We start from the raw sequence: 14,770 nt of genomic DNA, 5'->3' as shown, positions 1-14,770 counted from the left end.
CAAGGTGTAACTACTTAAGTGTTGATTTCGTATCATTAATCCCAATCTGCAACTAAAGGTATAAAATACATGTCGTGGAGTCGAAGAACAAAGTAGCAAACATATTTAAGTACAGTATCTCTCAAATTGTAGTTCGAGTAGTAGGTTCAGGCTCACTGAAGCCTCTCAGCACCCTGACCTTAGTGCACGCCCGGATGCAGTAGCTCCTCCCCCGGCTGTGTACTTCCAGTATATGTAGACTTCCACGCGACTTCTCCTCACTCCCAGCTTTCCCAGCCTCTCCGCAGCACACCAGGAACAAGATGCTGGCCCCGAGCAGCCTTACCGCCAGGCTGTCCCTGTGGATTATTTTGCTCTGCAGCTCCGCAGTGGTCTGCAGGAAGTCGCGAGGGGGTCCTGATGACGAGGACCTCTGGTCGGAGAGCGTTTCCAGGGCGACGTGCTCCTCGCGCTGCCTCAGTCTGCACACACCGCTGCAGGTAAGCACGCTGACGTCACACAGCTTCAATTAGGCAAAAACAAGCTGCTCAATCGTAGAACAATGGCACGGTAAGTGGGTTTGTGGAAGGTGTAAAACATTGAACATTTAATATAAGACATACAAAAGAGTATTCCTTTAACACATGTGTACAATTAAATGTTCTGTAAAGTGTCATTTCAAACAGAAACCTTACTGTTATTTCATCTTAACCACACTGTCAGGGATTTAATAATGGTTACTGTATCTCAAAAATTAATTAAAAAAAAGATTTAGCCTTTGCAGGACTCACCAAGTGAACACATATTCTACAGTACACACATGTACCCAGTTACCTTCTATAAGAGAACTGGGTACATGCAGAACACTTTAAAGCATGTGTGGAGAATGCTTTAAAAGTGTGTTTAAGAATACCCACTGACTTAATATTTAATGTGGGTTTTGGTTTCGATTCGAATGCTAAATATCACAAAAGTATGAACAATTTCATATAGTCTTTAGGGTCAGTTATTCATACAGATCCCTCGTCTGTCAGCAACTATCTCTCTTGACACACACACAGTCTTTGTTTTGCTCCGGGCTGCAGAGCGATGGGGACAGCGTTCCTGTACACTCACTGAGAGCGATGTGCAGCGCACAGAGTGATGCTCCAGTCCAGGGAACGGAGAAATCAGATTAAATCATGAATGCTTCCTGTGCTGTTGTGATTCCCCTATCCACTATAGCTCCTCTAAACCAAGAAGTGATGCATTATTCCTCCTGGATTTGGCTCCAAGTCCTCAGAACTGCACCTCGGACATTCAACATCTGAAGCATCCCTCTAATGTCGCTAATAGTTATCTATCTATCTGGCTGTGGCGCCCCCAAAGTTAGCCTCTGCCATCTACCGTGCGGCTGCCGTCTCATTGCACTTGACCAGTGATCCTTGATGTGCATTCATTACAATTCCAGCAAACAGCCTCAGGCTCTCAGCAGGGAGCCATGAAGGACACCAAGTCCCTCAAACTGGGGAGGAAAACAGTCATTTGTCCTTTTACAGAGAAAAAACTGTAATAGTACTACTAAAGGACTATACCAAGGCAGTGCACATGTATTATTCTACACTTATTCTAATGAACCTTTGCTTCCATCTTCTTCTTTTCATTGTCTTTTTCAGAATAATGGTTCCTTGGGCTGGTGTCATAATCATAAACAGTGCGCCAAGGTAAGTAACATAAGATTTCAAAATGTTTTTCAAAGCACTGCTACAGTTTACATCCAATCGACTTCAAATGTAGTCAGTGCCATCTTGAGACCAAAAGTGATTACAACTGTATTGTTCATCGATCGGCATTGTTATAGCGAGAAAGCAGACTTCCCAACAAAACTGGAATTGGTGCAACTCCAGCGTACATTCTGCCAATACGCTCCGAATGTCTCTTGGATGATAAGCCTGAAGACTTCTACACACCAACACACACTCATATTAAGGTTCTTCGAGGGAAAGCCACTTTACCCCATGTGCCAGAGTTGATTAGCAACACAGCACAGTTCAATTCAGCACTTTAGAAGAGCTGGAGATGGCACCGCTGTAGCATTGAGGCTTGGAGGGACAACAATGTACATAGCTTAAACCTTAGACAGTTAGCATCAAGGGTGGTGTAGCGAGCATCACTTGGCAGCCTTTAGAGGAGTTCAGTGCTCCCTACAGCCTTGTTGTGGTGTTCGACTCAGAGCCAGACCTGTTTTTTCTTCTACTCCCCAAAACACACATTTTCAAACGTATACAAGTACTAGGAATAATATGCTTGCGGTCTATTCCTTGGGGAAAGCCGATGTCTTGTCTGTGGATGTTTACAGACCTGGAACTCTTTCATAGACAGTGTTAGTTGTTGAAAAAGGAAGCCAAGCACGGGGCTTGCTTCCTCTCCGAGGAGTTTGTCTGGGCAGCAAATTCAATGGAGTTGTTCGCTCCATTATCTCTGGTTGGTCATGGAGGAGCACCAAAGATTTCCACTGCAGCGACATACATGCAAGTGATGTTCTGTCCCCTAAAAGAACAGCTGGGAACCCCAACCTGAGAGAAAAATGTCTCTGCTGTCTTCGCTACTATTTGGGACTTGGTTGCTTTCTCAAATTTCTTTCAAACACATCACCAAGTTACCCCCGGGACAGCTTTATCTTCAGCATAGTGGAATGGTATGCCTGATTTAAGCTTGAAATGGGGCAGACAATATAAGTGAGCGTCAGTCTGGATCAGTGGACAAGTCTTCCTGGAGCCCCGGGGGGCGATGGCAGGGCTGGCACAGTCTATCAGTCATGCTTCAAGGACTCTCCATTGGATAGCAGGAGGATTTGCACTCTGTTGTCCAATTGGCAGCAACTTCCTTTAAAGCATTACAATAATAAAGCTGATCACAATAGAAGGTATGCTTGGTAACGGTAAGCGTTGAATGTAAATGTGTCGGGTTAGAGACCATAAACAATACCTGACTAAAGTGTAGCCTGGTGCTCCATATTTTATATGACCTCAAACGATCATTACACAGAAATTAAAGCACATCTGTTCACCCAACTATGACATATAAAGTGTACTTTGTTGGACACTTTGGAAAAAATCGGCTTATGAATGAATATATTGGAAAACCAGACTTTTAGTAACCTAAAGTGGATCTTTATGAGTCCCCACTGTGACTCTGTTTTGGATTAAGAAATATTAATAATGCACTTATATCGTTTTTCCAGGAATTACGTATCCAAACTCCTTGGACGTATTTTCTCTTTTGATCGAAATAAACACAGTCTGTTCAGAGTTTACAGCACTTCTCTAACTTTCAGACAACTTGCGCGTCCTTGTGATGCTACTGTACCCCCCCCCACCCCACTGTGTCTCACTACAGCATGAAATTACTTCAGTGTACACTCGCTCCCCTGGGCGGCCGCTGCTTACTGGTGCAGGATTCAGCTTTATGGTATAGAGGGCGATGCTGGTAATTGGTGACATGCTCCAGAAACAGCCCGAGAACAACATTTACTAGCTTTAGGTTACTTTTGAGTGCGTAGCTAAATATATGGAAGCACCAGCCATTTCAGATTACATATACGCTGTCCTTGTACTCCTTTAGTCTAACAAATAGACTAAATGTCCTTTAAAGAATCTCCCTTTTCCTATCTGCCTGTAATGTGTATCACAGCTTACACTCATTGCTTTTCCTTCACAGTGTCTGGAGCCCTGCAAAGATTCCTGGGAGATGAAGAGGCAAAGCGACTGCAGAGAAATGTGTGAGGTAAACTGCAACGCTCTATACTTTATGTTTACTAGGAGCTAGGGGTAACATAATAATAAAAACGTTATGTTGAAGTATTGATTCAATTTAAAATCGGAAAATGTGCAGGCAGTCAAATTGAGGTCCAATGCATATACCTCAACTTTACTCATTAGTTTCTTGCACAAACACATTTGATGATTGGTCTCCATTAACACTGGATTATAGTGGTCCCCATTAACATTGGATTATAGTGGTCTCCATTAACACTGGATTATAGTGGTCTCCATTAACACTGGATTATAGTGGTCTCCATTAACACTGGATTATAGTGGTCTCCATTAACATTGGATTATAGTGGTCCCATTAACATTAGATAATAGTGGTCTCCATTAACACTGGATTATAGTGGTCTCCATTAACACTGGATTATAGTGGTCTCCATTAACATTGGATTATAGTGGTCCCATTAACATTAGATAATAGTGGTCTCCATTAACACTGGATAATAGTGGTCTCCATTAACACTGGATTATAGTGGTCCCATTAACACTGGATTATAGTGGTCTCCATTAACACTGGATTATAGTGGTCCCCATTAACATTGGATTATAGTGGTCTCCATTAACACTGGATTATAGTGGTCTCCATTAACACTGGATTATAGTGGTCTCCATTAACACTGGATTATAGTGGTCCCATTAACATTAGATAATAGTGGTCCCCATTAACATTGGATTATAGTGGTCTCCATTAACACTGGATTATAGTGGTCTCCATTAACACTGGATTATAGTGGTCCCATTAACATTAGATAATAGTGGTCTCCATTAACATTGGATTATAGTGGTCTCCATTAACACTGGATTATAGTGGTCTCCATTAACACTGGATTATAGTAGTCTCCATTAACACTGGATTATAGTGGTCCCCATTAACACTGGATTATAGTAGTCTCCATTAACACTGGATTATAGTGGTCTCCATTAACACTGGATTATAGTAGTCTCCATTAACACTGGATTATAGTGGTCTCCATTAACACTGGATTATAGTAGTCTCCATTAACACTGGATTATAGTGGTCCCCATTAACACTGGATTATAGTAGTCTCCATTAACACTGGATTATAGTGGTCTCCATTAGCACTGGATTATAGTGGTCCCCATTAACACTGGATTATAGTGGTCTCCATTAACACTGGATTATAGTGGTCCCATTAACACTGGATTATAGTGGTCTCCATTAACACTGGATTATAGTAGTCTCCATTAACACTGGATTATAGTGGTCCCCATTAACACTGGATTATAGTAGTCTCCATTAACACTGGATTATAGTGGTCTCCATTAACACTGGATTATAGTGGTCCCATTAACATTAGATAATAGTGGTCCCCATTAACATTGGATTATAGTGGTCCCCATTAACACTGGATTATAGTAGTCTCCATTAACACTGGATTATAGTGGTCTCCATTAACACTGGATTATAGTGGTCCCATTAACATTAGATAATAGTGGTCCCCATTAACATTGGATTATAGTGGTCTCCATTAACACTGGATTATAGTGGTCTCCATTAACACTGGATTATAGTGGTCTCCATTAACACTGGTCTCCATTAACACTGGATTATAGTGGTCCCATTAACACTGGATTATAGTGGTCTCCATTAACACTGGATTATAGTAGTCTCCATTAACACTGGATTATAGTGGTCCCCATTAACACTGGATTATAGTAGTCTCCATTAACACTGGATTATAGTGGTCTCCATTAACACTGGATTATAGTGGTCCCATTAACATTAGATAATAGTGGTCCCCATTAACATTGGATTATAGTGGTCTCCATTAACACTGGATTATAGTGGTCTCCATTAACACTGGATTATAGTGGTGCCATTAACATTAGATAATAGTGGTCTCCATTAACATTGGATTATAGTGGTCTCCATTAACACTGGATTATAGTGGTCTCCATTAACACTGGATTATAGTGGTCTCCATTAACACTGGATTATAGTGGTCCCCATTAACACTGGATTATAGTGGTCTCCATTAACACTGGATTATAGTGGTCTCCATTAACACTGGATTATAGTAGTCTCCATTAACACTGGATTATAGTGGTCTCCATTAACACTGGATTATAGTGGTCCCCATTAACACTGGATTATAGTGGTCTCCATTAACACTGGATTATAGTGGTCCCATTAACACTGGATTATAGTGGTCTCCATTAACACTGGATTATAGTAGTCTCCATTAACACTGGATTATAGTGGTCCCCATTAACACTGGATTATAGTAGTCTCCATTAACACTGGATTATAGTGGTCCCCATTAACACTGGATTATAGTGGTCTCCATTAACACTGGATTATAGTTAATATCAACCCAGCTACTCTTATAAGGGAGTTACTGTCACAAGCCAAGGACTGTCCCCTGAAGAGCCTTGTTTATTATATCTGACCATCACTGCGAGGAAAGAAAATCACATTTTACTTTGGAAATTCAGGTCATTTCAAGGTATTTTATTTTTACACAAAGCCACAGTAACAGGGTTTCATTTAAAACACTGAACGTCTGACAGACTTCACTCATTCAACCACAGATATAGTTGTGGTCTCCATTAACACTGGATAATAGTGGTCTCCATTAACACTGGATTATAGTGGTCTCCATTAACACTGGATTATAGTGGTCTCCATTAACACTGGATAATAGTGGTCTCCATTAACACTGGATTATAGTGGTCTCCATTAACACTGGATTATAGTGGTCTCCATTAACACTGGATTATAGTGGTCTCCATTAACACTGGATTATAGTGGTCTCCATTAACACTGGATTATAGTGGTCTCCATTAACACTGGATAATAGTGGTCTCCATTAACACTGGATAATAGTGGTCTCCATTAACACTGGATTATAGTGGTCTCCATTAACACTGGATAATAGTGGTCTCCATTAACACTGGATTATAGTGGTCTCCATTAACACTGGATTATAGTGGTCTCCATTAACACTGGATTATAGTGGTCTCCATTAACACTGGATTATAGTGGTCCCATTAACACTGGATAATAGTGGTCTCCATTAACACTGGATTATAGTGGTCTCCATTAACACTGGATTATAGTGGTCTCCATTAACACTGGATTATAGTGGTCTCCATTAACACTGGATTATAGTGGTCTCCATTAACACTGGATTATAGTGGTCTCCATTAACACTGGATTATAGTGGTCCCATTAACACTGGATAATAGTGGTCCACATTAACAATTAAAATGATTAAGGCCAACAAGATTCCCAGCCTAGGATGCTAACCGCTCACCCTCCAACCCTTCTAGCGAGTATTTCCCAAGAAGCACTGGGAGTGTGTGACCAGCTGTGAGTTCCTTCAGTCTGTGTTGGCCGTGAAGCAGGGCACGTGCCCCCCTCCAGAGAGAGCCAGCGGCTTCGCAGCGGCCTGCGTGGAGAGTTGTGATAACGACAGAGAATGCTCAACTCAGAAGAAATGCTGCTCCAACGCCTGCGGACATACCTGCCAGTCCCCAAAAGACCTCTATCAGGGTGAGGAGAGCCATAACATGTGCCGAAAAGCATGTCTGCAGCATGGCATTGATCTTTGACGAGTAATATCGTATCAGGTCTCATGACAGAATCATGTTTGTCTCCCAGGCGTTCCTCTGAAGCCGAGGAAGGAGCTGGGCTTTGAGGAGCTCCCCTCCGGTCAGCTGGAGGTCCGTTGGTCCTCCCGCTTCAACATCTCTGCTGAGCCGGTGGTCTACATCCTGCAGAGGAGGTGGAACTTTGGCATCCAGCCCAGCGAGGACACTGCCACTGCCTGGCAGGTGGTTGCACAGGTCAGTTCACTGCACCCAATGTATTGTTTCTCTATTATATCGCAACTGCATTGAGGTTCCTCTGTAACCCAACACTGCCTCTGATTGATCACAGACCACAGAGCAGGGCGCGAGGCTCTCTGACACCCGGCCGGGTCGCTGGTATCAGTTCAGAGTGGCAGCCGTGAACAGCCACGGGACCAGAGGTTTCACCACGCCCAGCAGACACATCCACTCCAGCAGAGGTCAGACACATCCTCTGTGTGTGTGTAACCAAGTGTTTATTTGTTCTTGAAAAAAAGCCAGTACCCTTAACTTAAAAGCACAAGCTGTCTTGAAAGACAAATACCTTTCCTGGATGAATATTAACCTCCCCCCTCCCCCTCAGACCCCTCCAGACCCCCGGCTCCCTCTGAACTCAGAGTCTCCAGTATGATCTTCGGCAGTGGCAGGGCCGTTTCGACCCAGCTCCAGTGGAGCATGCCCGCTGACCTGGATGTTCCCGTCCACAGCTACAAGGTCAGCTGGAGCTGGACCGCTGCGGGACAGCCCCCCTCCTTATTCCTGACCAAGAGGAGGAAGACAGTCAAAGAGGTGAGGACTGTTCTTCATCTTATTCCAGCGCCTTTATGTTATTCCAACTGTCTTAAGAAACAGAATCCACTCCTGTCTATTTGTTAACCAGGCAAAATCATTTGGGTTTATATTCTTTTGGCAACACAAATGAAATAATAGACTAAATAAGCAATTGGACTTTAGTTTTCTCATACTGTGTGTGTGTGTGTGTGTGTGTGTGTGTGTGTGTGTGTGTGTGTGTGTGTGTGTGTGTGTGTGTGTGTGTGTGTGTGTGTGTGTGTGTGCAGGCCCAGGTGGCGCTGGACAGCCTGCGGGCTAACAGGAGCTACAGTGTGGAGGTCCAGGCTGTTTCCTACTGGGGACAAAATCAGCTCAAAGGCCCCCGAGCCGTTCTCCACTTCAGCACGCAGCGCTGTACGTGTTATACTTCTTCCTATACCTCTAAGGTTTTTAGTTTTTTCATAACAGCATGATGAAGTGGTTAGCATTCTTAAGTGATCCTAAGTGTATATTAAACACAATGAACCCTTTGTCATTTGGAGTTCAATCCGTTGAATTCTATAGTTTCTTGTCTGTTTTCCAGCCAAAGGTACATCCAGACTCCCTGGAGGAGGCAGTCTGGATGTGGGGATGCCATTCTACCAGGAAGGACTGCTCCGGGTTCACGTGTACTGGCAGAGCAGCACGGGTACGTACACATGTCTGCAGAAAGACTAAAGAAGCAAATAGTCAGTGTTCCTCAAACACACATGTGGTAATATGATACCACCATTGGGTATAATTGTGAAACTCTCCTCCTTTATTGAGTGTGTGCTCTTTGTTCCTATAGATCCCTCTATTGACTCCTACAGAGTCCAGTGGGAACCAGAGTACTGTGGACAGAACCAGACAGGACCTGGAGAGAAGACCAGCACACAGGTAACCCCGTCCCCTTAAACATGGATGTCAAGTACATGATGTAAATCGTACTTCCAAGAGCCGACTGTACGGACATAAGAGATCTCGTCAGTGGTTGATAGTTTGAAAATAGAGAAGGCAGAGATCTCATGGTTGCATGTGTTCTCCGTCGGCTGCAGGAGAGCTTTGTCAGCCTGCAGGGTCTTCTCTTCTCCTGTAAGTATAAAGTCGTCCTGCAGCCAGTCAGCCAGAAGAGCCGGAGTCTGTCAGAGAGCACCAGCTTCTTCACCCCCTCCTGTGCCTCCATCCAGGCCAAGAGCCCCAAACCCATCAGCTGTCCCGGAGACACAGGTGAGGTCATACATGATGAGAAGCTCAAATCGCCATGGATAATCTTAAGAACAGTCTTACCAACCCTCTCGTCTTCCTCCTCCAGCAGCGCCCCCTCACAGAGTCCTCCTGAAGGCAGCCAACCTCACCGCCTCCTTCGAGGTGCGGGCGGGAAACGTGACGGCCGCCTTCAGCTGGGAGGTGTCGGCAGCTGAGCCCCACCAGCAGCTCACTGGGTACCAGGTCACATGGGCGGAGGTCATCCCCCCCACCGGACACAACTACAACCAGCTGCCTCACAGCCTCATCTCTCAGTTTCAGATCCTGCCTCCGGTCAGTGCTGAGAGTAACGCACATATATTGAGTTCAGCTAAGGTTGAGGACACCTAACTCATGTCCTCTCTCCTTTCCTTCAGGACGGTAATGTTCTGGTGGTGTCGGGTCTGCATCCGGCCAGTTTGTACCGGCTGGAGGTCCAGACCATCACAGCAGAGGGTGAAGGGCTCGCAACCAGCAGAACCTTCCAGACCCCCGGACTGCAAAGCACACGGAGGCACAGTAAGAAAAACAAACACTATCCATCGGTGTTTAAACTTTAACGTTTTTTTCTCCACTTTCATAAAAAGTACTTGTATAAAGTATATCTTTCCCTCATTCAGGACCCAGGCTGAGGAAGCATCACCAGCAACCGCCAATCATTGAGAGGCACTGACAGCTGACAGCCAATCAGCCGGCAAGAACCGAGTACACTCAGGAGAATCCACAGAACACTGATACGCACGACAAATGGAGCGAAATGAATTCTGCATCATAAATCTCTCCCTGCAGTGTTTGTTTATTTGAATTAAAACTAAAACTACTGGTAAACTACGAGTAAGACGAGCACTCGGTGCCAAGTGCTAAGTAATTAGAAGTATGTAGGTTTGATACCCAGCAATAATTCCCTGAAGTATTTGCATGTTAAAAAACTTAAATGTTTAGCGGTTCCTTCAATACATGTAAAACAATGGTGTCCTGCAACTGATTCGTTGAGGAGAATGAATGACCTTGTACTGTAAATGTTGTATATACTGTCTGTATTTATTAATTGTGGTATATTTGTGTGTGGACTGTAAGCATAACACAGCTGTCCTGTATGTGTGCTCAGTCTTCCTGTACAGAGTTGTTTTCAAACTAAAGATAAATCCCATGTCCATACCGTATGTGTTGCGTCACTCTTGGGATGTATTCTTGAACCTGACCAGTAGATGGCAGTATTCCTCCATACATCCGCATCATGAAGGAAGTGGTCTCAGTGTTCAAAGCTCAGCAAAAAAGCACAATCAATCTGTTCCACCTCACTGGATTTTACCCAACATTTCTTAAAAAATAGGCAAACATTGAATTCTACTAAATTGTGTTCATAATAATGTTTAATATATACACACTTAAGGATGTCACTTTGAAAGAGTCTTCAACTTGTGATGTTAGAAAATGTTACATGTTGTTTGGCATAAGGTGGATTATAATAGCGTGCCTTGAAACAATACATTATATTGCATGTAAAGAGCATGGGCCAATATAAAATAAAAACAAGAATCAGTCATTCATTTGCATGAGAATCGATAAATCAAAAGAATTGCTGATAGTTGCATTTTCTTGGCCAATCAGTAGGATAGGGTTCGTTTCTATGTGGTCATATTATTTAAAAACATTACTTTGACCAAAATGAATAAAATATATGAATTAAAATGAATACATTAATTAATATACAGATATACTATATTACTCAATTTCTTTTTTGGTTGAGTCATTTGGCAGATGAACCAATACAATGTGTTGGATGTAGCCCTACTTGATGTTTTTGTAATGTTATGCTCACCTTTAGATCCTTAAAGGTGAAACAATCGACATACTATATTAATCCAACAAGGGTATATTCAAATCAAGGATAAAGACGTGAGAAGAGTTTCAGTTTCACTCTTGTCTTTATTTGTCCTGTGGTGTCTGCTAACACCAAACCCCCCACGGCTGCATCACCAGTGTGTTTGGCCGTGTGCATTCAGCAACGCTTTGAGCCTCTCACAGAAGGAATAACGTGCACAAATGAGCCGCAGTCTGTACAGGCTGACAGTCCGTCAGGCTGAGCGATGCATGGAAATGGTGCTGTGAAGGCAGAAATCAGCAGAATGGAGGATTCTACCTTCTCCTCGTGTACGGGATGAGGTGCCGGCGCATTTTGCTTGAATTCATCCCCTTCAAACTTGTCCCGCTCCCTAATTGAAACCCCTCTCCTCGGGAAGGCATTACATTAACTCTTCCAGACTGAGGCTCTTATCAAAATGCAGCAGGCCTACTCGGGTAAATAACGGTCTGGCAAGGGGAAGGCGTTACAGCTGAGCGCATATAAAAAAGACATTAGTTTCATTCTAATTATGCTCCGGGAAACATGGCGGCTCGGCCTTCGGTACAGTAGAGGTCAGAGGTAGAGGTACGGCAGTGATTATGAAATCGATAGCTCTCCACGGCGGGGCCAAGTAATGGATTGTAAAAGGCCAATTACCACGACAGCTGCCTCAGCAAACGCAGGGGATCTTTCACCTGCGAGAATCTGAGAGTGGGAATGAGAAGTGGAGGAAACCTGAGGCTAGGACGCCCTGGAAGCAGCTCCTCTGTTCACTGGAGGATCCCTTTGATGAGCACACATTCTGTCTAATTAATGAGCGGGAACACGGGGGCTTTCCCCATTCCTAACTCTCCTGATCTCATTCAAATCCACTCTTCAAATGCCTTGCCCTAGAACTACGCCTCGAAAGGGGGGCTCCACGTTCTGCTCCTGGAGGATCTGGTTCTGATGTGGGCAGAGGGTCTCTGGGTAAGCCAGGGGTTCCCCGCAGGAGCCACCAATCGGCAAAAACCCAAAGACATGTCAGCATGTTGGGGCCAGGACTTCAATTTGATTCCATTGACCTCGAAGTGCGCCTCCGGAGGACTTGCACACAGGATTTTTAATTGGCTGATGTTCCCCTACTGCTCAAATCCATTCCATTTCACGATGAATGCCAGCAAATTCTGAATAAAACCTCCAATGATAACAAGGTTGGGTTATATTCTGGATTCACTAACCAAGACAGAGATCAACAACTAGCTGAACAACATGAAAGACATCTTGCAAGGATTCTACCCAATTACATTAAAATAAAATATTAAATCTACTAGGAGAAATTCACGCTCCTCAGATCTACAAATGTACTTTTATGTTACATCTCCGTCTCCGTTCCCCAGCCCATAATCAATGCATTAACGGCACGGCACCGGGAGACGCGAGTAATTCATCATTCAAATGTCTCTGCAGCACCGATGCAAGCGGAGCTCTCACTGGACGACCACACTGTCATCGCTATTCAGGGGCTTGTCATGGGCGTTGTGCTGAGTCATGTTTTCTGTGACAAACACTCTCCGTTGCTTGACACCACTACAGGTATGGAGTGCTCCTAAGAATACAATGCTGCAGGTATTCGGGATACGTTCGCCCTCTGCAAATGAGAACATTGGATAAACACGAGCCACACGCTGACGTACTGGCCAGGAAACATTTGTATTTCCAAATGAAGAGCAAGCTTTACAAATCTCATTCGAGTAAAACCGACTTCACGGTATGAAAAATAGATGATGTGATTCCATCCTCGTTGGGCCATTAAGGAACGGTTATATAATCCCACTGAAAATCGCATCATCAGTGTTCTTCTGATGCATGTTCTACTTCTCGCTTGAATAAGGATTTGTCTCCATGGAAGGATCAGTATTTGGATATCATCAATCCCCCAAGTGGAGCTCAAACGGATAATAAAGGGCGGGAGAGAAGAAGAAGAAAGGTTTGTATTCTTCTCTGCCGCCCTGTCAGTTTATTTGTCCATCTAAAGGTGAGGCCGTCCACCATCAAGTCCTAACGTTGTTCAGGCTTTCATTGCCGCACGGACCCCGGAGAATTGGTTCCATTTCTGTGTTTCTTTGATTTGTCATGAATCAAAGCAAACCTTGTATAATGTTGGCCATCGGTGCTGAATCTCTCTCCGGCTCCTCTGGGATCGTCCAATCGTATAAAGAGGGACGGCAGTGTTTTTAGGCCATGGCCGCCTGCTGTCGGCTGCTCTCACGCTGGGCCTCCTGCACCTGCTGACATACATACTGTGTACATTCACAGGTTAAATAGCAGCAGGGCTTCTCACTAATCATCTCATAAATATTCAATGGACAACAATACTTTTCAGGTTGCCCTATGCTCACTGCGAGGTTGGGTCGGACAAATAACTATCCCTATTTTATTACGCCGATACAATAACTGTTCTATTTCCCTTTCCTCAGCTCCATGCAACACTGTTACAGTCCCTTCCTTCCTGTCGAGTGTGTGACAGCTGGAGGCCTCCGTACACTGAAGAGCTATAGTGTTGTCATCTTTTGCTCGCCTCTCTCCCGCCCAACCGTCCGATACAAATCTATGGGAAATATGGACCGGCTAAAGCCATTCTCAAAAAAGAGCTCAGAGGACAAACAGCTGGAGTGGTTTAATGCGGCGTGTTGTCATGGTTTGAGTGCTATTGACAACCTGGCAGGTGCCGGCCGGCAAGAGAAACACTTCCATTGATCGGGGGGCGGCCCCCGGGGCGAAGACGTGCCCCGTCACAGCTGGGCCGTCCTGAACACTCAGCACAGCGCTGAGACCACCATTTAAATGGGAGGACAAGGGGCATCCCTCACTGTCCATTAACATCCCGAGGGGCCCGCAGTGAGGGCCATTAAAGGCAGATTTACAGCCAGGGCTTGTAAACGGAGGGTCTCCTGCTGGAGGATAATTAGTCACGAGTCAAATGATTTGGTATTAATCGTGCTGCAAATACGAGGGCGTTTTTAAGCCATTAGCATGCTGGGGGGAATGTTAGCGTACTGACAAACCTCGTTCTTTTTGATGCGTGTCCTCCTGCCCATGCCGGGGGGTTTCTCCCCACGTTAGGAGAACCTTGCCCACTTCTTACCGGTTACGAGTCGTGTGTGATTCTGATCATATTGTGGTAATAATGATCATTATCAGGCAGCATAGTGCCGTGGGCTTCGACCTCAAGAACAACATTTAAAAAGCCCTCGTCTCATTTAGTTAACTGGGGGAATACGACTAACCCAGTTTCTCTGTGCTCATTGGAACAGCACATCCTGAACATGCTCCTACCGGGGATAAACAGCTTATTTATGTCCATGTCAACAAAGTCTATGAGAGAGCCACAAACTGGGGCAACGTTTAGCCAATGTTTTTTTTATTTAGTTTAGTCATTGGGGGGGGCAACACAAAAGAGTCTTTACTATCATTGTGAGCAGCTAAACCTGTATGGAAGCTCTAAAGGCAACCATACAAATGT

At 44.3% G+C, this 14,770-nt stretch overlaps 2 protein-coding genes across 4 annotated transcripts in view; one reads left to right on the top strand and one right to left on the bottom strand.

Moving 5' to 3' along the window:
- The first annotated feature begins 283 nt into the window (after window positions 1–283).
- On the top strand, window positions 284–10,586 carry anos1a (anosmin 1a). Of its 2 annotated transcripts, none has more exons than XM_034099607.2 (14): window positions 284–479; window positions 1,635–1,682; window positions 3,679–3,744; window positions 7,083–7,305; window positions 7,414–7,598; window positions 7,693–7,822; window positions 7,966–8,171; window positions 8,441–8,567; window positions 8,737–8,841; window positions 8,983–9,071; window positions 9,230–9,401; window positions 9,490–9,713; window positions 9,797–9,938; window positions 10,040–10,586. In XM_034099607.2, the coding sequence occupies exons 1-14, from the start codon at window positions 303–305 to the stop codon at window positions 10,090–10,092; spliced, it is 1,947 nt and encodes a 648-aa protein (XP_033955498.1). In that variant the 5' UTR covers window positions 284–302; the 3' UTR covers window positions 10,093–10,586. The 2 variants fall into 2 exon arrangements, with proteins under 2 accessions (XP_033955498.1, XP_033955491.1); XM_034099600.2 differs by having other exon boundaries at window positions 9,487–9,713; window positions 10,040–10,585.
- pudp (pseudouridine 5'-phosphatase) overlaps window positions 396–14,770 on the bottom strand; it is a 33,028-nt gene continuing 18,653 nt past the window's right edge. The window contains exon 5 of one of the 2 annotated variants that reach the window (XM_034099629.1): window positions 396–461. The gene's annotated coding sequence lies outside the window, so the exon portion shown is untranslated. Of the gene's footprint in view, window positions 462–8,079; window positions 8,142–14,770 lie in introns of those variants that run through there. The other variant, XM_034099638.2, reaches the window with a different exon arrangement.

Source organism: Pseudochaenichthys georgianus, chromosome 2 (assembly GCF_902827115.2).
Source record: "Pseudochaenichthys georgianus chromosome 2, fPseGeo1.2, whole genome shotgun sequence".
Classification (NCBI taxonomy): Eukaryota; Metazoa; Chordata; class Actinopteri; order Perciformes; family Channichthyidae; genus Pseudochaenichthys; species Pseudochaenichthys georgianus.
The sequence above is the reverse complement of the archived record's forward strand: the minus strand, read 5'-3'. Positions and strand labels throughout refer to the sequence as shown.

Bases quoted from the DNA above. Each gene is read 5' to 3' on its own strand.
- anos1a (XM_034099600.2), top strand. From the start codon at position 303: ATGCTGGCCCCGAGCAGCCTTACCGCCAGGCTGTCCCTGTGGATTATT. The intron at 3,745-7,082 runs GTAAACTGCAAC...CAACCCTTCTAG, and splicing joins ACTGCAGAGAAATGTGTGAG to CGAGTATTTCCCAAGAAGCA. The intron at 7,823-7,965 runs GTCAGACACATC...CCTCCCCCTCAG, and splicing joins ACACATCCACTCCAGCAGAG to ACCCCTCCAGACCCCCGGCT.